General features: G+C 42.8%; 4 protein-coding genes across 4 annotated transcripts; 2 read left to right on the top strand and 2 right to left on the bottom strand.

The window, feature by feature from the left end:
* Nucleotides 1–331: 331 nt before the first annotated feature.
* On the top strand, nt 332–2,361 carry utp23 (UTP23 small subunit processome component). Its single transcript, XM_069177030.1, has 3 exons — nt 332–776; nt 864–1,038; nt 1,377–2,361. Exons 1-3 carry the CDS (start codon nt 589–591, stop codon nt 1,776–1,778), a joined length of 765 nt encoding a protein of 254 aa, XP_069033131.1. The 5' UTR covers nt 332–588; the 3' UTR covers nt 1,779–2,361.
* rad21b (RAD21 cohesin complex component b) lies at nt 1,974–10,977 on the bottom strand. Its single transcript, XM_069177029.1, has 15 exons — nt 10,762–10,977; nt 10,270–10,526; nt 9,214–9,424; nt 8,419–8,548; nt 8,229–8,328; nt 7,816–7,922; nt 7,331–7,540; nt 7,090–7,212; nt 6,803–6,931; nt 5,870–6,093; nt 5,621–5,777; nt 5,017–5,162; nt 4,714–4,920; nt 4,514–4,594; nt 1,974–3,881 (listed from the first exon to the last, which is right to left on the bottom strand). The coding sequence occupies exons 3-15, from the start codon at nt 9,355–9,357 to the stop codon at nt 3,690–3,692; spliced, it is 1,950 nt and encodes a 649-aa protein (XP_069033130.1). The 5' UTR covers nt 9,358–9,424; nt 10,270–10,526; nt 10,762–10,977; the 3' UTR covers nt 1,974–3,689.
* Nucleotides 10,978–13,725: 2,748 nt separating this feature from the next.
* Nucleotides 13,726–14,935, top strand: aard (alanine and arginine rich domain containing protein). The gene is made up of 2 exons (XM_069177033.1): nt 13,726–14,249; nt 14,434–14,935. The coding sequence occupies exons 1-2, from the start codon at nt 14,040–14,042 to the stop codon at nt 14,554–14,556; spliced, it is 333 nt and encodes a 110-aa protein (XP_069033134.1). The 5' UTR covers nt 13,726–14,039; the 3' UTR covers nt 14,557–14,935.
* On the bottom strand, nt 14,932–20,144 carry LOC138215072 (protein FAM89A). The gene is made up of 2 exons (XM_069177031.1): nt 19,768–20,144; nt 14,932–16,612 (listed from the first exon to the last, which is right to left on the bottom strand). The coding sequence occupies exons 1-2, from the start codon at nt 19,978–19,980 to the stop codon at nt 16,325–16,327; spliced, it is 501 nt and encodes a 166-aa protein (XP_069033132.1). The 5' UTR covers nt 19,981–20,144; the 3' UTR covers nt 14,932–16,324.
* Nucleotides 20,145–20,490: the final 346 nt, after the last annotated feature.

Raw genomic sequence — 20,490 nt, 5'->3', positions numbered from 1 at the left:
GATATATATTTAAAGAAAATGTATAAAGTAAATAATATAGATCATGTGCTGGAACGCATCATACATGTAATAAAATACAGACTTTAATCATAGCCTAACACAAAATTTTGAATATTAACCAAGAATAATATAGGAAAAGAATGAAGGTAAACATACATTGACATGAAAAAAAGATTTACTTTTTAGAACAAATTATTGACAACTACACGTTTTATGTGTTTGTCTAAAAAAGCTGTTAAACTTAAAGTGTTTTTTAAATAAAACAAAACTGGACAACTTAAGCGGAACTTTCGTCGTAAGTTGTGTTTCCGCCCGGAGTCATGACAAGAACGCACCGCAGGCGTGTCGCGTACACTGTCAGTGTCCATGCTGGATTTTGTTATTGATCATTTTTAAATTTTACACGAGAGACATCCACAAAACAACCGGAAGTTTTTTGGGGTTTTTTTTCATCATTTTTTTGTACATGTTAACGCGCGTCTCTAACGGGTAGTTTGTGTTTTCGGAGGAGGATTTGTAACTTTCTAAAAAAAAAAAAAAAAAAAAAAAAAAAAAAAACCTGTGCAGTGACTTCATCCGCCGACCGCCATGAAGATCAAGCGACAGAAACAAGCCAAGAAAACCATAAGCTTCTACAAATACAACTTCAACTTCAGGCAGCCGTTTCAGATCCTCTTCGACGGGACTTTTTGTCAGGCGGCGTTGAAGAACAAGATCCAGATCAAAGAGCAAATGCCCAAATACCTGATGGGGGAAGTGCAGCTGTGCACCACGCAGTGAGTACAGTCACCTCGCTGTTCTTTCTTACGTCTTCACATCCCATTGTTTACGTCCCGAGCCGATGTCTGTTGTTGGTCCTTTAGCTGCGCGCTGAAAGAACTGGAGACACTTGGAAATCAACTGTACGGAGCCAAAATCATCCTGCAGAAGTTTCAGGTCAGGAACTGCCCGCACTTCAAGAGCCCCGTGCCCGCTTCAGAGTGCCTGCTGTCCATGCTGGGGGACACGAACCCGCACCACTACTTTGTTGCCACACAGGTAAACACTGAGGTGACATCCTACAAGCACCAAAGACTGTGTTCTTTTATTTCTGCGCAAGTGACAGGTGTGAATATTCAGAAATGTAATTCAAAATTAGAGGAAATGTTCTGGTTATTGATTAGACATTCACGGTAACCCGTATGTGATACGGTCTCATCTAATGCAACATTGCTGCAGTAAATCCTCCCTTCGTGTCAGTTCATCTCTGTTGATGTGGTTTAAGAAAGGTGTTGATTCAGTAGTGAAGGATGTTGGCGGTGGCATGAAGTGGATGCACTGAGGGAGCAGTTTAAAAATGACTTCGCCTCCGGTGTTTGTCCGCTTGGTCTCTCCAGGACCGCACATTGACCGCAGGCCTGAAGAAGATCCCCGGCGTTCCTCTGCTCTACATCGTCCTCAACACCATGGTGCTGGACAAGCCCAGCCCGGAGTCCCTCCAGCACGTCCAGGCCGTGCAGCTGGGGGAGCTGGTCAGCCCGGCCCAGCAGCAGAGCATCCGCAGCCTGAAGGATGAGCAGGGCATCGGCCAGAAGGACGGAGAGAGACGGGGGAAGAAGAGGAAGAGGAAACGGAGCAACCCCAACCCTCTCAGCTGCCTGAAGAAGAAGAAGAAAGGAGTGCCGACGCCTCCGCTGAAGAAGACGGAGCAGGGGGGGGAGAAGAAGAGGAGCAGACACAAGAAACAAAGGACGGAGGGGGGAGACAAGACGGCGGCTTCTGCCGTTACAAACACATAATGGGACCGGAAGACAGAGACTTCAGCCTTTCGTTTCGTAAATAAATGTTATTTGAAAATATCAGAGATGCTCATGGATAATATAATCCCAACCTGAAATGGTTATCACACAAAATCCCATTTTAAAATACTGGTCATTGCAGTTGTTTTATTTTGAAAAGCTTTGGACTTACGGATGAACTGATCAGAGACCAGCAACACTTTAACGATTTGTCTTTAATACAAAATAAAAAAAAGCAGGTTTACAGGCACATAGTTTAACGTAGAAGATGCACATTACATGATATAGAGTTTGTATGGAAGTGGATATGTAAGACTGCATTCAGCTGTCTTTACAGAAGGACAAAGAAGTGTCGACACAGTGACTCGTCGGTCCTCCTGTTGACACGGTACACTGTGTGGTTGTTGTTGTTGTTTTTTTAACGTCGGTTAAATTCATCCTGTAGTGTTATTTATCTTGTTCGATGAGTGACAGTTCAAACAAATGATCCTGTTATCAAGTCATTCTTTAGATTAATATTTAAACAATTCATTCTCTTCAGCTGTTGTACAATATATAACAACAATAAATGAATACTGTCGGATGTGACGCTGTCGGCCCAGTTGTATCTAAATGATTATCGACACAGAAAAAAGGACAGACCTCAAGTCATTTCACGAATAAAAGAGCAACACGGCAATAAAAATGGTTTCAGGAGAAATTACACTCGGATTAATTATTTCAGGATAGCATGCAAGTATGGCAGACTACTCATGTTTTTACCTTCTGTAGACGGAAGTTTTATTTTATAAACTGTCCCAACTCCATAGAACAAAGTCATCCCATACAGGTTGTTCTTTAATTGCAGTTCTGTGCAAAAAAAAAAGTCACTTTACTTAACGTTTTCACACTAACAAGCAGAATAAGTGTGTTCTTGGATGTCAATCAAACTTAACTAATATTAATAATAATAATAAACCTAAAGAAACCCAAACATGTTTGTTTCACAAATGTAATTTTTGTTTTGTTTTTCCAGATGTTACTGGAGCTGTTTCTGAAGTAATTCTACACTTGCATTGTGGGAAATAAAACGCATGCTCCATATAGTTCAGTTTTTTGTTTTTTTTAAAATCCCACTTAGTGTGTGGCATCGATTCGAGACACAATTGACTCTTGTGAAGCATAAACAGTCGACGATGCGTGCAAAGCATTTGCAAAAACAACAACTTGGAAGTTTGTAAAGTTTAAAGTGCTACACTACAGTTGTTTAATTTATTAACTGCTGGTTGAGTCTGCGACGCACCGCTGTGGTGACTGTTTAAATGTTCTCGAGCGGAGACTCCATGTTCCTGGTGGCTAATGTGAGTGAACGTGAAGAGAACCTCTTCCTGCAGCGGGACAGAGGGACCGATACGCTTGATTGAGTAACCACTGCGAAAACATACCGTCGTCTCCCACTGGAAAACTTTAAAACAGACTCCTTCACTTTGGTGCCTCGCCAGTGCAACACAACAGTGAGAGAGCAGCTCCTAAAAATGAGGCGCAGATGCACCCCAGTCCTTTTTTTTTTTTTACTACCCAACTTACTCCATGCTAACCTGGATGTGAAGTTAGTAAATAATAAGATACCATACAAAAAAAATTTATAAATAATAAAAAGCTGGATTGTTTGCAGCTGAACTCTGACTCACTATGTGAAATTGTTCAAGGAAGAAATCTAATATTCCCACTAAGTTGTTCAGACTTACTTCCTCCCACCACTGCATCGCATTAAAATTCATCAGGACACAAAAATAAAACTCCACATCATAAATAAAAAGACAGAAGTCAGTAATCTCGAATAAATAAATTAGACTTGTTTTGAATTATGAGGCAGTTGCTATTGACCAAATGAGCGGCTTTTTCTCTTCAGACTGCAGAGCGGAGTGTTTCTTAGATGATGTGGAAGCGAGGCCCCGGTGTCGCTACGATGTCGCTGTAAGGCTCCTCCTGGACGAGCTCCACCGCCTGCTGCTTCTTCAGGACCAGGAAGCTGTAGAACTTGGCGGCCGCCTGCTTCCTGTTGTTGTTCCTGCACAGATCCAGCAGGCTGACCGACTGCGCACCTGTTTTGGCCATCACCCTCTGAGGAGAGGTGAGAGAGAGGGAGGGAGGGAGGGGTCAGCGAGGGGAGAACTCATCTGCTACAACACCTTCGTACAATACCAGGTAGAGAGAGATTCAAGTATATGTAGAACCACAAATGTCACTGCCCAGATAGGTAGACCTGTAATAGCTTGTTGTTTTTAAAAAAAAATGTATTAATCAAAGGACTGTTTGAGTAATTTTAAATCTGCACTTCTATTTTGTATTAAGCTTTTCCAAGGTTTGTCTTTTATGTTTGTTCGGTTGTTTGTCTTTGTGGTGGTTTTCCTCGGTTTGTGTAAAGTTTACACACTATTTAATTGTCTTATATTAATAGTATCCAGTTCAAATTCCAAAACCAGATGTGTTTTTGATACTTTACACATTTTGCAAAAAGATCCCTTACTTTCAATTCACAAAATAAAAGGACAATTTCTTTTTATTGCTATCTTACAGATGGATATCTTCCAAAATAAAACACCTGAACATTTAGTGCCGACATCAGTCATGACTCAACAATGTCCAAGGTGTTGCACTGTGTGGATTTATCCTATAACCTGTAATTTTTTTTGATTCTCATATATTGTAGCAACAAGAGATCATCCTGTTCTTCTGTGTGAACATATATGTACCTGCAGGCCATGAAGCATCTGCTGGGTTCTTTTGTTCCACCTCCTCTCCTCCTGGTCCTGGTCTCCCTGCAGCTCCTCCTCCTGACACAAAAAAACACAGTTAGAGACATTGACAAAGGCTTCTGTGAAATCCGCTGTTAATTTACCACAAAAAAAAATAAAAAAATAGATGAATAAGGGGATGTGGATCTCTATCTCACCTCTTCATCAGAATCGTCATCGTTCTTCTTCTTGTCCTTGTCGGCGAGCAGGTCCAACTCAATGAGCTGGCTGATGTTGGTGGTGGTTTCCTCTGGGGGCAAATCCACGCTGGAAGCCTCGAGCTGCTGGGACGCGGTCGATGCTCTGGACCCCTGCTGCTGCTGCTGCTGCTGATCATCCTGCTGCTGCTGGTCCAGGGCTCCCATCTACAGTGAAGAGGACACAGTGCAGTGACAGAGACTGGAGTTGGTAGTGACAACAGAGAGAGAGAGAGAGAGAGAGCAGGTGAGGGCTGTGCTCACAGGCAGGGCGGGCTCTGTGTCCTGGGCCTTGCGTTTCAGGCCTCTCTGGGAGGAAGGAGGCGGCATGGCCGACTCGTCCAGCGTCGTTCTGCTCCCCTCCACGGCTGAAGTCTGCAGCACGCTGGCCTCTTCCATGATCGTCTGGTCTGGAAGACAAATGGACACGCACGATAAAAAAAAAAAAAAAAAAAAAAAAAAACCTGACAAAATGTGTTATGTGTGCACAAGAATACTGCATCCTTAAATTCAGCATCACTGAGAATATACTCTATGTGGATTTCCACTCATCTTTTTTGGGGCAATTTTCCAACTGAATGGAGACTCAATTACTCGAGATCAGTTTGTAACTTTCCTTTAAAAATACCTACAAATGGTGTGGACAACCACACACGAACATGGGTGGGAAAAACATGTGCTCAATAATTCAAATAATCACCACTTTTGCAAACTATACACACGTCACTATCTCACAGGCACTTTACAAACTTTCACACCGTGCCATGAACAACCCAAATTCAAGCACTACCACAGAACAGAAAAATAGAAACATCTGTACATGATGTTCCACAAATGAAATCGAGAATAAAAGTACACGGAAAAGCACCCATGATGTCTCTCTGCTGGTGGCCGGCCGTTTCCTCTCTTGGCACCTCCGGGTTCTCCAGATCCTTGAGGAACTCATCCAGACTGTCGGCCTCTCCGCCTTTCCTCCTCTTCCTCAGCTCATCTGGTACCAGAGGTGTCAGACATCTTGTAAACATCTGGAGAGAAAACAGGAAGAAAAAAAAACAGGAAGTGTGAGAAGAAGATGTGTCTACAAGGTGTTAACACAACACTACCGAGGCTCCATCACCTTCAGCAGCCGGGCGTTCCACAGAGGCTGAGCTGGGAGGGAGAAAAGCTTCTCGACTCCTCCGGTCTCCTTCCACATCATCAGTTTCTTGGTAGGAGGAGCCAGATCCAGCGTGGTGACGATGTCGGAGTAGTCAGAAAGCTGTGCACGGATAGTTTTACTGTCCAGCTCCTTCACGCTGTCGACAATCAGCTTCCTCTTCCGCTTCGCCTTGGTCTCCTTCACTGCACAGGAGGAGGATATTTAGTACAAAGCACATGCACAGACATTCATTTTAAATTCTGTAACTCTACACCTCAGTCTTTAGTAGAAGCTGAATTATCATTCTTTGTTTGTTGTTTATCTATGCTGTTCTTTTCTTGTTCTGCTCTCCCCTTACTCTAAACAGTCAAAGCAGATGGCCGCCCACCTCTGAGCCGGGTTCTGTTTGAGGTTCTTCTTCCTGTTAAAAAGTAGTTTTTCCTTGCAGTTCTCACTCATGTAAGAATTGTTAAATATTAGGGTTCCTCTCTATTCTCTGTTCTGTTGTAAGGACCTTACCATCTAAAGTGCTTTGACCCTTGTTTTGATTTGGCACTATATAAATAAAATGAAATGGTCTGGCTGAAAACAAAGGCTGATTTGATCTGGTTTACTCTAAAATATTTTTATAGCCTTCTCAAAACCCCCCAAAATACCAAATTCACAGAATAATTTGCAATAATGTGTGATTTGTTTATCTGCTATTTGTCTTTCATTTTATTTTCCACCGGGTCCCTGCACATCATCAATGAGGGATTTATTTTTCACAGAATGTTTGAGACTTAATATTGTGCGGGAAAAGCCAGTAAAAATAAACCTGTGTGAACAATGTTTAGACTGACGGTGGAGCACAAATATGGAAATGGAAAAGGAAAAAAACAAATCAGAAAAAGCGCAAATCAGATTTATTACCTGTGATGTCGATGGGCTCCAGGGCGAAGGTTTCTTCCTCATTGTGAACCAGAGCCGTTTGTTCTGTCTGGTCAGCCATGGCTGGGAGGGGCCCTGTTGGGCCTGAGTCTGGACTTTCTGGGGCTCCCGCTAACGCCACACAGACACATCAGGTTGGAAATGCACTTCACGATATAGAGGCAAAAGCATTGTGTTTCCAACTGTGCGTAACACAAGCTAGTGCAGCTCGACACCGAAAGATCTGGAAAATATTCGGGGTTTGGAGCCGAGAAGTCTGTGGAACTGACCTGAGAGAGCGTCAAAGTCATCGTCATCGTCTCCGTGGTCCTGAGGCATCATCACGCTCCCTGTGATGGCAGGAGGGTCATCAAAGATGCCGTCTCCGTCCTCGTTGCTCAGCAACTTGTCCACTGCACAGAAACACAACGTCATCAAGTTTGATCTGAGGAAACAGTAACACTTGCAGAAGTTGTGAAACAATTTCAAAACATACAACCCTAAAATTTCACTAATTGCGCTGGATCTTACCCAGCATTCCTCCCTCGTTGCTCTCCATGGGGTTGTCTCCGAAGTCGTCCTTGTACTGGTCGTCGTACTCCAGATGGTTGGACTTGTCGGCCATCTCGTTGGCTACGCCCTCGGCCTCCAGCAGCAGGTTGGAAGCTGATGCTCCCATGATGTCCACCTCGAACGCACTCTCCTCTCGCATCATCTCCCGGTCGTCCATCCCGAAGTCAGCTGCACCACAGAACAGAGTGTCTTTACAGTGGACGGTGCGGAAGGTAGGGAAGTGGAGCACATTGCACTGTTGGCTAAACAAGTGTTTAAAACTGCTTGTGGCTGGTGAAGATTTGTCCTCCCTTCCCTCAAAAAAAAGCTAATCTTGCAAAGTATTTACCCTGAAATGTGCCTGCGTAGCGTCTCAGTTCTCACTGTGTTGAACTGTGGTCTTACATGGCCGCTCCCAGGTGGCAGAACAATGAATAAAATCCAAAACAAAGACAGTTGCCTACCGAAATCATTGTCCTGCAGCAGGTTGAGGTTGCCCACCTCCTCTCTCATGGTGATCTCCTCCACTCTGCTCTGGTTCAAGTTGAACTGCTGAGCCACGTCAATGTCACTGCACAAAACACACTGTGCTGTCATTAAAAATTTTATTTTATTTAGTATTTACAATCAGCAGAATTTTTTTTTTTTTTTAAGGATTATTTGATGCCTTCCAGCATTTACTCTGTGCCTTTTTCTATTGCTTGCAATCTAAAAAAAAAAAAAAGTCATAATAATGCCCAGGAAAGTGCATACTAAGAAATAAAGGTGGTGTTTGTTTTGATCGCTGTGGTCTACCCAGTTTTTTTTTTTTCGTTCCGTGAAGTATGTTTCTGCCCAGTGTTCTCTCAGAAATGCGGCAGACAAACAGAGGACTCACTCTAAGTCTGGCAGCGGCTGGTCAAAGTCGTGGAACTCCTCCGGGAGAGTGATGGCGTTGTAGGCCGCTTCTCTGTTCTCCTCAGGAAGATCCACCACACCTGAAACAACACAACAGAGGAGAAGGGTTTCAGGATGTGACGTGCACTGTGAAAGTGAGCCTTACCTTTGAGTTACATGCTGTTCCCCACCTGGCCTAAACGCCATCTTGATCTTGATGAAGGCCTCGTTACAGTCTGCCAGCAGGTACTTGGCCTTCCTGTGGTAGATCCTCACCACTCCCAGCAGCAGGTGGCCTGAAGTCCGTAATGCCATTTTCACCTGGAGAAAAAAATAATGACAGAAAACACATCAGCGATGATACAATAAAATGAATCTGCAGTGTTTTACATAAACTCTGGGAGTCCATTCTCCCAGCTGTCACCGCCTTTATGTCGTGAAATGTAAACCACCCTCTTTCACAATTGATCATCTGTTACGTGATATGAGTGTTATATGAACTGAATGATTATTTACCACTACAAACATTAAAACCAGTAACAAAGAGCCAAGCAATCTCAAAGAGTGCCCATTTAAGTCTGACCAGCTCGCACAAAACTCAAATATAACACTTAAAATGATGTAAAACTTAAAAGCAATGTTTTGCTCTTGTTTTACTCAATAAATGTTGATTTCCTAAATGGTAAAACCAGTTTTCTCTCAAGGAATAATATACTATCATTCTGATGTAGATGATATAAAGGACAATAGCAGTCTTGACACACTTAAAAATAATGATTAATTAATGAATGATTAAAGGGCTTCAGATTCAAAAGATGAATCTGATAGCAAACGTTTTCTCCGGTTTTGAGCACTGATCATCAAAAATCTTGAAATTAAAGAATGTAGATCAACACATTGAATCTGACAAACCAACCATAATACACAGTAATTTCCTTTTAAGTCATTGTGAGGGAGCCGTGAAAGTAAACAGCCTGAGAAATGACCTTGGGTGAGATGATGCTCTCTACGCTGCTCTCCAGGTTGCACTCGAAGACGTGGGCCTTGGTCAGCTTCTTGTCCCAGTGGGCCGCCAGCCAGATCTTAGCCAGCGGCCCACGTTTGCTGAGGACAAAGTGGGCGTAAAACATCGTCTCAGCGCCGTCTTACCACGAGGGAAAGGGGAAGGGGGAGGGAGGGGGGGGGGAGCCGTCAGGCCTGGAGAGAGGAAACGACACAGAGAAAAAGACTATGACTGAAATCAAAACTCTGGAGAGGTAAACGAAGCACAACAGCTGGAGGGATGCAGTTGTTGTGCTGATTGATCTTCTGCAAGCAGACTCTGACAGTAATGCATTGCGAGGTGCAAACTCTTTGAGACTATTTTAAACCGTTGGGAACAACCACCGTCGGATGCAGACGGCAGACGCGGATCATCCACTCTGCTTGTGCATCGCCTGTGCAGCTGGATCGGCTTTGGACATCAGCTAATTGTGGAGGAAAATATCAACATAAAATAATCCAAATATCTGGCATTCCCTGGCAGCAGTGTAACTCATCCGCCTTGGGCACTTAAAATCCGGCATCCTATTTGTTATTGTTGTGTTACGGTGCTTGCTAATTCCAATTTAAATGCACATCCCGTGGTCTGATCGTGATGTATAAATTGGCTGCTGCGCCTGGATTTGCTTGTCAATAATAATAGTAATAATAATAATAATAATAACAATATACCTGTAAGGACTGCATATCAGACAGTTATCACAGCAAAAACATAAAGACTCAGTGACGTTATACACAGAAAACATGTGCTTTGTTATGGAAAAAGCAGGCAGGCTCCTGTAACCGTTAATGCCGTTTTAAATCTATAGCTGTTATGAATGAGCTGATGCTCCTGTGATATCCTGGTTACAGGTGATGATGCAGATGAGCTCGCAGCGCCAGTTAGCAGCTGTCATAGCGCGTTATTTCTGACACACACACACACACACACACACACACACACACAGGTGCGACTTGATATTTTCTCATTTCATTCATATGAATGAACACAAACGACCCACCGGTTAGCCGCCTCGGGCCGTTCCCGTTTTGCCGGCCGTGGTGTCGATGCTGCCGGTGCCTGTTCCTCTGCCACCCCCTCCTTTCTCCTCTCCTCTTCCCCTAAAACAAACAAGATGGCGTCGCCCCTCCCGTGCAGGAGCACCGTCCCGGAGACCGGACGCCTCAGCAGGATGCGGGGTGGTGCTGATGCGGGGAGGAGGGATGCTGAGCTGCGCACCTGTTGCGCACTCATCTACCTGCGTACAGTATTGGCATCCTTTAAAGTGAAGAAAAAAAAACAAAACTGTTAGGCTACAAGCGACTTAGTGGAGTAAAAATATAAAGTAACATGGAAATATTACAAGTAGGCATACCAAAAGACTATTTCGGATTTAAGATAAACAATATCGCAAATTATGAGCAGCAGAGGTTTAAAGAATCAAAAGTAGCCTCAATGTAGGCTACTAATTATGCAGAGTGGCCCATGAAGTCAAATACTTTGCTGGACAAACCAGAACTGAGCTGTTATTCACTGTGTGTCCGCTGGGTGGCGCTGTATCACATCCGGGGCTTCAGGTAAACAGGTAGGGAGGTCATACCTTTGTCAGGTATTCGACCCCGGAAGAACAAAGGATTTTTGGTCGTTCTGTAAATTCGGTGTGGATTTATGGAGGCTGGATATTTATACGCTGTGAAAACAAACAACAACAACAACAACAACAACAAAAAGCGTAGGATTGTCGTTCTGCAACAGCCTGCAGATTCTTCACTCAAGATATTGTCCAGCAGCTGGTAAACCAGTGTGGTTCTGCTGGTAAACCTGGTGATGACGTCAAACAGAAGCGAGGCGCGTCAGCCAGGTAAATCCTCAGTCAGACATGTCAACAGCTTGAAATGTGATTTCATATCTATATGTGGATTATATTGAATGAAAGAAGACATGACTTTTGCCTATTTAATAGGCTACCTCATCACTAATACACTTAAATAAATTTCCTTTAAACTCATTCATAACTGGTATTGATGTAAAGTGTAGTTTTTGTGATGATTGTCCAGAAATTGTTGGGCATCGTTTTTGATAAACAGAAAAACACTCATGTATACATGATCAATCTTATGATACGAGCCAAATACCATATCTTTAAATGTCGATTTATAATAAACAATTTGTTTGTTCACACACTATATTTATTCAAGTCAACACTCTCTAAAGCAAAAAGCAATTAAAACCGTTGAAGCCTGCAGAATGCTTTTTTTTTTTTTATTACTTACTTCATTTGGATGAATATCAGTAGAAGTCTTCTTTTAAAAGTACTACGGAGGTGACTCTGCAAGGTGCTGAAGGTTCCACCAGGGGGCGGTAGTTGAAAGATAGCACATGTTGTGGTCCCTTCAACACACAGTATCATGCATGTTGTTTGAAAGCAGCTCTTCATTGGAGAGAAAAAAAAAACCTGATTGTGGTGTATAAAAGTCCAACATAAAAGACTTAATAATCTCAAAAAAATTTAAGAAATGATCCAAGTCAGAGCAATATAAGTTGTCTGATAAAATTCAGATTTTAATTTCATGGTGGAATCTCTATTTAAGAGCATAATGATGCCTCAGTGTTTAATTACCACTTTTGCTGTACTTATTTTCTATCTATGAAATTACTTTAAATTGATTTAAACAGAGGGGCCTTTCAGTCCGTTTCTACAAATCATTGAACCTTCTGCTTCCTCAAGTCTAAATAAAGTCATGTTTTTGTGTTCAGAAAAGATAACCAGTTAACCTTCAGGCAAAATGCGCAAGCGTCTCTTTAGGTGTTTTACATCAGTTACACAAAGGTAAGGCTTAAGGGTAGATTATAATCAGAAAAATATAATTATAATATATTTATTGTGTACTGATACTGATGTACTGGTTCTGTTTTATGAAATATACATCATTTCATAAAATGAAGCTAATGACAAGAAGTCACATTACTTGATTAATCATGTCTTCCAAAAAAAGACTTGCAACTGAAAGTTACATTTAAGGACTTATGACCTTACTCAACCCTTTTGACTTGTGGTGACTTCATATCCTCCCCAAGCAATACGCTTTTAGTACTGCTGTAGTAAAAAAAATATGGACAAACAGCTAGAAGGTCTGTGGATTTTGTCCAACATCACTCAGACCGGAGTCGTTTAATAGGTAGTGAGTGCAGGAGGAGTGAACACAGCAACAAAAGAGCTTTTTTTTTTTTTAATGTTTACATTGCTGCCTGACTCTATCGAGACTCCCTGCAAAGCTGTTACCGTCGTAGTAATACAAAATATATTTTGGTCGTGGAGACAGAAATGTTCGGTCGCATGTTGTAAGTGAAGACGCCGCTGCTCTACTCTTCACCACCTGAGTCTCGGTCTGTGAATTTGGCAGCTAGTTTGTTTCCTCGTCTTCGTCGTCACGTGTCGCCCTGTTTCCTTGACCTTCGAGACTGATGGCCCAATCCCTCCAACCTGTTATGCTCCGCGGACCGCTGTACAAATGGAGTCATAGCTCACATCTTATGAGCTCTGACAAGTGAGCCGCTCGGTCTCTCTCTCTCCGACACGCGCATCCATCTGCCGCTGCAGATTGTCCTGTGATTGAATTGCAAATCAAAGCCTTTTATTTCGGTTTTTTGAACACAGTACTGCACATCACGAGGCCTCACTCTGTTGCAAACACACTGCTTCACTGTGTTTCCTGTGACACAGAGAAACAGAGCCTAACATTTCCCCAAAGTAAAGGATTACCTTGAGAAAAAAACTACGCACTTGAATGCTTTGACTGAGTGTGATGTCGCCTCCGAACGTACCCTCTCACTTCTCACAGCCAGGCTCATAAGTTGGGCAGCAAAATACACTGAACCCCTGTCTCATCTCTATACAGAAGTCAGGAGAAAAAGCTGCTCACAGTTGCCAAAAAACATCCCACACAAACCCCACAGGGAGTGGACTTAACGTGGGCACAAAGGGCCTGGTTATATTTCACCGTAGGATGGCCTTTGTGCCTCTGAATCCGCCAACACTGAGGCTGTGTCTGCTCCTCGCTCTGACCCGGCTGTCTCCTAAGCTGACAAGCAGGTCTTATTTAGGGGAGAAGCACTGAGAAAGTCCACTGAGGGTTTGGATGGACCTTGTGCGCCTTGCACATACAGGCACACACACACACACACACAGGTTTACACATGGCCACTTTGTCCAAATGAGAGCTCAGTCACAACACATTTCTCACACTGGAGTTGTATGGGGGCAGGATTTGCTGAGGAAAAAGAAAGAGAGAGAGAGAGAGAGAAAGGGAGGGGAGGGGGGTGGGGGTGTGGTGGCAGTGGTTGGAGGGATCTTTTCAGTTCCTTTTTGGAGGCAACAATAGTCTTTGTCCGAAATCTTCCACCATTCTTATTAGGGTTACCAAGAGGAGGAGGAGGAGGAGGAGGAAGAGGAGGAGGGAGGTGGGCATGCAGGCAGAGGGTATTTCTCCATAGTAACAATGACAAAACAAGCCAGTTGAACACCAGGCAGGCAAAGTGGTGATTGCAGTTGCTGAGGAAAGGCACACAAACCTGCAGCCGGGAGCCCCAGTTCACATAGGGGAAAGGAGGAAGACCAGTTTGGAGAGGATCTGTTACCGGGGCAGCGAATCTAGTGGAGTGAAAAGAAGAGAAGAAAAAGGAAACTCTGAGGATTCCCAAAAGTTTTGTGAGAAAGTGTAAACCAGGCTGCCAAAGGAAGTGCTGGGAGGTACACACTCGCACCTGCCTGCACATTCATACCGTCCCAGCATGGACCGGGACAGTCACAGTGAGGATACTTTGTCCACGATGGTCCTGGAGAACATAAAGAACAAACTGATTCATGCCTTCAGAGTGACAGGAGAGTCCAGGGGCAATCCTCAGGACTCCGACTCCTGCATCGGAAGAAGTTACCAAGCAAACGAGGAGCTGCGGAGGGCGCAGATAGACGGAGCAATAACCTGGCTCAGGTCTGAACTGGTAAGAGAATCACCTTACAGATTTGACATATTGTGCTTTCTATGTGTAGTCTGCAACATTTGTTACGAGCTGTTGTGACGAGAAGATCTAAAGGAAAAGGACCAGTACTTGTGTGTCTCTGCGTCCAAGTGTGTACACGATAGTTTGATCGTGCTAATTCTGTCCTTTCATTGTTGTCATGCAGCTGGAAATGCGCTCACAGGACCTCCAGCTGGCTCAGACGCTGCTGGGGCTCAACAGTGAGATCCAAAGACTGAGGAGGGAGAGTTTTGGAGGTGTGGACGTAGAGGGGGGGGGTCAGCAGTAAGCGACCCCAGCGGACTGCCTCTTCTCTGGGGAGGACTTAAGAGTGACTGGAGGAAGAAAACGTGGAAGTACGCTCCGATGACTGATGCAACTGAAGAAAATCAGTGCATTTGCTTTTCATGACGGCTCACTCAAAAAAAAAAATTAGGCACCAGTTGCATGTATAGTAACTTGGGTAGAGGGAAAATTAAGAACACAATGAGTTGGTTGGTTGTGTGATGCTGGCTTTTTTTTTCCTTTTTCTTTTTTTTTTTTTAAGACATTTTGCACTTATTAGAGTTGTGCTAAAGAAAGCTGTTTTTGTTTCTTTCACAGAGGAAACGAGACATCATGAATGTAAAGATGAAATGGAAAGACAAAAAATAAAATGAGCAACTTTACTGTATTTGTATCTTTATTGAGCTGTCATACTGTACTCACTGCAGTACAGCACCTGTTTAAAAGGCTGCTAGAAGTTCAAGGACGGTTAATAAATACATCCACATCGCACGTATTCTTTCTATACGGTATATGACCACAGTCACAGTTCATCTGAATTTACATAGGTCCACTAAACTAACTCAGATTAATTACTCTGATTATCCTTTGTCAGAGATATATTTAAGACTACAACATCTCACTAAAAGTAAGATCAGCAACGTGTCACACTGTCCCGTGCACATAAAGATGCCTTAAACTCCATCCTGTATGAGTTGTAAGTCAACCAGGTTTCGGTGCATAAAAACAAGTACTAGTAGTTAACTGACAGTTGTAGTGAGATGGTTAAACGTTTGGGTAATATTTGTACAGTACACATTGATATTTGTTTGCACAGAGAAGACTCGCGCTTTCTGAACAATACAAACACAACAGTGACATTAAGTCAATATTTCATACGGGACTTAAACAATCCTCTGTCACACAATTTATTTAGTAAGTTAAAGGAGTAGTTTGACATTTCTGGAAATCCTTGTTCACTGTTACCAAGATAAGAAGGTCTACGCCGTGTTTATACTGTATTTTTAAATATAAAGTTACAGCCAGCAGCGGGTTAGCTTAGTTTAGCATAAAATACAAATTAATAAAAAAATTAAAAAAATAAAAAAACAAGGGAAAGAGCTTTACGCAGAGGAACCAAAATACCAATTAATACGGTTTATCCTGTTTGTTTAATCTGTATAAAAGTTAGCTGATGGCTCGCTTTAACTGACTCGCAATCAAGTAAGCAATAATTCTGCCTTCGAACGGGGTCGTATTTACAGTGTTAATGTAAAGAGTACTTATAAACGCCTCCCTTTTACAGTATTCACGACCTCAGACCTCGCAAATTTGTGTTTGCTGATGTTTACGGATGGAGGTTTATTTTTTTTTGTTTGATGCGAAGCTAATGTATCGATGATTTAGTCTTATAAAGTTGACGTCTGAAGAAAATGTTGAAATTCCAACAGGCCTCATCCGCTCCCTCTGTCATTATGTCTCTGCATTTCGTAATGACGTAACAACAAGCTCGCCACTTGAAGACAGCAAAAGCCTGTTTTTTCAAAAATGTCAGGCGAATTTGTTAAAATTTCACGGCAATTTGTCTAAAATGTCTATTTTAATTTACGATATCAGATTTTGTTGTGAAAAGAGATATAACAAGGGATAACATGACAAAGCCACCAGAGTGAGATTGTATTTTTCTGTAAGAATGTAAATGTGTTAATTACGGTGGAACATTTATTTCACTTGCTCCAACTTGACCACGTTGACTCCTTATGAGCAATTTGTGGAGAAAGTGGTTTGAATTTTCAAGGCACGGAGCTTCTCCTGCAGAACGGCCTCTTCTGTAAACCCCGCGTGTGAAGGGGCCGAGGCGTCTTTCGGCAGGAAGTGGAAAAGCCCACTTCCCCTGAGCTGGAGTAGACGCTGCCGCTTCCTCGTTCGCTCTCGGAGTCCCAGTAGCTGCCCTCCTCTTCCTCCTCGTCTGTTTCCTCCTCCTGCTCCTCTTCAGACAGCTCCTGCTTGAGCTCCTGGATGCCGGAGTGAAGCTCCATCAGCTGTCGGATCAGGGCTTGGTCCTGGGAACGCATCTCCATCTGTACACAGAGGACACATCTGTTGGTTTAGATTCAGGAACTAATAGATGGGGAGGAGCAGGACTGAAACTCATACAATGGAGGAAAGAATTTCTTCCCTTTTTTTTCCTTTTTCCCCTCAAAAAAAGGCTCCATGCTGGTCAAGCTGAGCAGGTTTCTCTCACTGTGAAAGCGCACCCATTTCGTTTGAGCTTTGCCTTCTTTCAAATGCAAATGCACCTCTCTGCAGTTCTCTTTCTTCGCTCTCTTTTTTTCCATATGAGCGGCTGTATAATTGCTGGCATTGTAAAATGCGATATTCAGAATTCCACCAACTTCAGAGTCCAACTTTGTCCAAAGGACTGAGGAATGTCCACAGACAAAAAAAAAACCTTCTCCATTTGCCAATGCCAATCTGCATTTCTTTTCTCTGTTAATTGCAGCACCGGGCTGAGACCGGGCTCTGAGTCAGAGATGCTGGTCTTATTGCCTTTGTCCAACACTTGGAGGGATTGAGAGAAGAAACAAGAACTTTTGCTTTGGAGATGGCGGCATGCTGAGCTCCACCTCATCATGCCAAACACCGGTCCTCCTCTAATAATGTGCTGGACACTTTGTGTGTGTGTCTGTGTGTGTGTGTGTGTGTGTGTGTGTGTGTGTGTGTGTGTGTGTGTGTGTGTGTGTGTGAGAGAGTGTAGGTTTATGAATATCTGCTTCTGTCGGCACCATTCTGCACCACTAAATCTAAATCAAGAGGATTTCGGCTTCTTTGTGCCGATAGATCTCCAGCAGTCTTTCTTTGTAAGAATACATGAACAGAGCACCTCGGGACTTTTTTTTTTTATTGGGGGTGATGTTGGCAGTCGATAGAGTTCCCTTTTTATTTGTGAGATTTATACAAGTCACACAAACCTCAACTACGAGTGTGAAGTTGAAATAACTGGTGTTTTGTGTCTTTTTGGTGTGCATCTTTTATCTTATGTTCTCATTTGCATCTTGATTCATCCTGTTTTTTTTTAAGACCGTTCAGATTTCTTCCTTTAACTGTGGTGGGGAAAGAATCTCTATCATTCAATTTCACAATGGACTTCATCATTTGACAAGTAAAGAAACTAGAAAAACGTCTGTTTTGTAAAAAGTTATTGCACAGGTAATTCAAAAGTGTCCTAAAATATTAACCTGGAAGTTGTTACAGAACTTTTTCCTAAATCAGGTTTTACTTTAAGTTATTTTTTTTCCAGAATGATATAATAGAAATTGTTAATAAAACAAATTAAATAAATTGGTAGGACAGATAGACTTGACTGATTTCTTTAATAATTAGTTTGTTAAGAATAAATATTAGATTTTTAAAATCTACATTTCTATGACGACTGGGCAAACTCCATCTGCTGATGAAGATCATTTGACATGATCAAAAGCTCCAGAACAGCCACACAATTGAACTTAACATGAGTTTGTTTTGTTTCCAAGGTCCAGGATGAACTTTTAGGATCAGAATATAAACCACATAACCACAACATCCACAGAGCAACTTCCGGCCAGACATACTTTAGTAATAGTAGTCATACCCCCCCCCCCCCCTCTCTCTCTCTCTCTCTCTCTCTCTCTCTGTCCGGTCTGTCTAAATGATATGCTATCAAATGAAGACATGCATGCCAAATTAATCATGGTAATAAAAAAGAATGGACTCTTTAAACCTGAGCTTTAAGACATTGTGGATGAGGAGGTACAAATGGTCAGAAAACATGACAATTTGAACATTTGAGAACGTACCTCAACCTTTACCCCAGATGTTAAACGTCTAAAGTGATTAGGCTTGGGCCTCTGCTGATAGAAAACAAATATTTCCAAAAGGTCCAAGTTGAAATACAGTGACTTCTAGTCGTCCTTTAGGTATTGAGGTGTCATCATTCCCTGCTGCTCCTCCGAGGCTTTTTACACGTCTCTGTTTTTACTGGCTGCTCCGGCTCAGACACGTGCTTTCTTCTTCTCTACGTGCTGGGGACACACGGTTACCATGACGAGCTGTCTGGGTGAACGCACTAAATGCCAAGTGATATATTAGGCCGTGACAATGAGCCCTTGCACAGTTACTCAGAGATGTGCAAATAGACACACACATACACGCTCGGACACAAAAACACACACGCACACACGCGCACGCGCGCACACACACACACACACACACACACACACACACACACACACACACACACACACACACACACACACACACACACACACAGCCTCTTTGGCTGGAGACGATGGTTTTAAAGGGGGTGACATTGTAACATGACTTAGATGCAGCTTGGGAACAAAAAGGCGATGACTTGGGCCTCCCACACAAAAGCATTCAAAGTGACCCAGGAGGTCATTCTGCTGGTGCGGCAAAGGACTCGCCCTTTAGCATAACAGACAATAAACTCACTGAACAGTTGTAGGAGAAGAATTTACAGATCAAGTATATTGTTATTCTTAATTTATGGAGCTGTGCTATTATTTTAAGGTCATCCCACCTTACAATGACACTTCTGTTAAAGCTAGCAGTGATATTTCAAATGTATTAAATCATTGTGGCCTTGTTTATCATGTTTTATTCAACATTAATTTACTTTGGCTGAAAGAGAAACACTAAAACTTTAAAGTCTACTCTTAAGTAAGAGGTCACAAAATGTCAGACAAAGCAGTGGTGCAAAACAAATAATTTGTTTTTACATTTTTCTTTAAAAATGACAGTCTGACTTTAAAGTGTCAAAAGTACTCATTGTGTAAAATGACACCTTCCACAGTGTTAAATTCAGGAGCACCTGATGTACCGGAAGTTTTTTTTTTTTTTTTTAATCTTACATGCAAAGGATGATAATTTGCATGCAAACACTAATATCTTACAACAAGATTACAATAATAAGGACTTCACTGTCACAACTTGATCATACTTATTAGTGAAATCCCAAAGATGCAAGCATACATAGTTTTGCACAACTCTAACATGAGTGGGTTTAATCAGCAGGACCTTTAATCTTTAAATATTTCATCATTGCCTCGTGTTTTGTTTGTAAAATCAAAGTAAATAGTTTATACAGATGATACATTAAATGCTGTTAAGTAAGTTGTGTGAAATAGAAAGATAACGCAGTGTAAGTATAGTAGTATAAAAAATGTCCCAGTCGTACCAGTTCCCTTCTCAGCCAGGCCAGTGCGCTCTCTATGTCCAGTTTGCTGCCGTCTCCTCCAGCTGTGCGTCCTCCTCCTCCTCCTCTTCCTCCTCGGAGGTGGTCGGTCCTGCTCCGAGGCTCCCTGCACGCGCTCTCTTCTGCTTGTTCACGGTCATCAAAGGTGGAGGTCTTGCAGGAGAAGTCCCGCAGTCTGGTCAGAACCACTTCCATCGTGTTAGGTCGGTGATATCCTCCGTTACTCTAACCGGGTCTCCCTCAGATGTGTCTCGTGTGCTCTCGGCTGTGGTGCAGCTGCATACAGCCTCGTCTGATCTCTTCTGTTATGAGATCCCTGGCTGTTTTGGGGACTTATGAGCAACTCACTCTCTCTTTTCTCTTCTTTCATACACAAGCTGCCCCCCCCCATCCACTCTCCCCCACTCCCCTCCTCTGCTCTCTCCCTTTTCTTGCTGTCTGTCTCTCAAACATTACCCCCCCCCCAACTCTTTGACACTACAGCGTGAATGTGGCGGCGCAGGTATGACGTCAGTGCATTGTGCAGATGCCTGACCTGGAGTTGTTTACCACTTTTGAGGCCTTTTTATTAGACACGCACACACGCACACACAACCACACACACACACACACACACACACACACACACACACACACACACACACACACACACACACACACACACACACACACACAGTGATCATTAGGATTGAGAGGAGGGGAGGA

Source organism: Embiotoca jacksoni, unplaced genomic scaffold, assembly GCF_022577435.1.
Source record: "Embiotoca jacksoni isolate LCO1_2020_lvr unplaced genomic scaffold, fEmbJac1.0.p SCAF_7, whole genome shotgun sequence".
NCBI classification, from domain to species: domain Eukaryota; kingdom Metazoa; phylum Chordata; class Actinopteri; family Embiotocidae; genus Embiotoca; species Embiotoca jacksoni.
This window is presented reverse-complemented; position numbering and strand designations above follow the sequence as displayed.

Coding starts and splice junctions, on each gene's coding strand:
- utp23 (XM_069177030.1), top strand. CDS start 589: ATGAAGATCAAGCGACAGAAACAAGCCAAGAAAACCATAAGCTTCTAC. Junction 777..863: donor GTGCAGCTGTGCACCACGCA/GTGAGTACAGTC, acceptor TTGGTCCTTTAG/CTGCGCGCTGAAAGAACTGG. Junction 1,039..1,376: donor ACTACTTTGTTGCCACACAG/GTAAACACTGAG, acceptor TGGTCTCTCCAG/GACCGCACATTGACCGCAGG.
- rad21b (XM_069177029.1), bottom strand. CDS start 9,357: ATGTTTTACGCCCACTTTGTCCTCAGCAAACGTGGGCCGCTGGCTAAG. Junction 7,541..7,815: donor GCTGCAGGACAATGATTTCG/GTAGGCAACTGT, acceptor TCTGTGGTGCAG/CTGACTTCGGGATGGACGAC. Junction 7,213..7,330: donor CAACGAGGGAGGAATGCTGG/GTAAGATCCAGC, acceptor GTTTCTGTGCAG/TGGACAAGTTGCTGAGCAAC.
- aard (XM_069177033.1), top strand. CDS start 14,040: ATGGACCGGGACAGTCACAGTGAGGATACTTTGTCCACGATGGTCCTG. Junction 14,250..14,433: donor CCTGGCTCAGGTCTGAACTG/GTAAGAGAATCA, acceptor GTTGTCATGCAG/CTGGAAATGCGCTCACAGGA.
- LOC138215072 (XM_069177031.1), bottom strand. CDS start 19,980: ATGGAAGTGGTTCTGACCAGACTGCGGGACTTCTCCTGCAAGACCTCC. Junction 16,613..19,767: donor CCTGGCTGAGAAGGGAACTG/GTACGACTGGGA, acceptor CTCTGTGTACAG/ATGGAGATGCGTTCCCAGGA.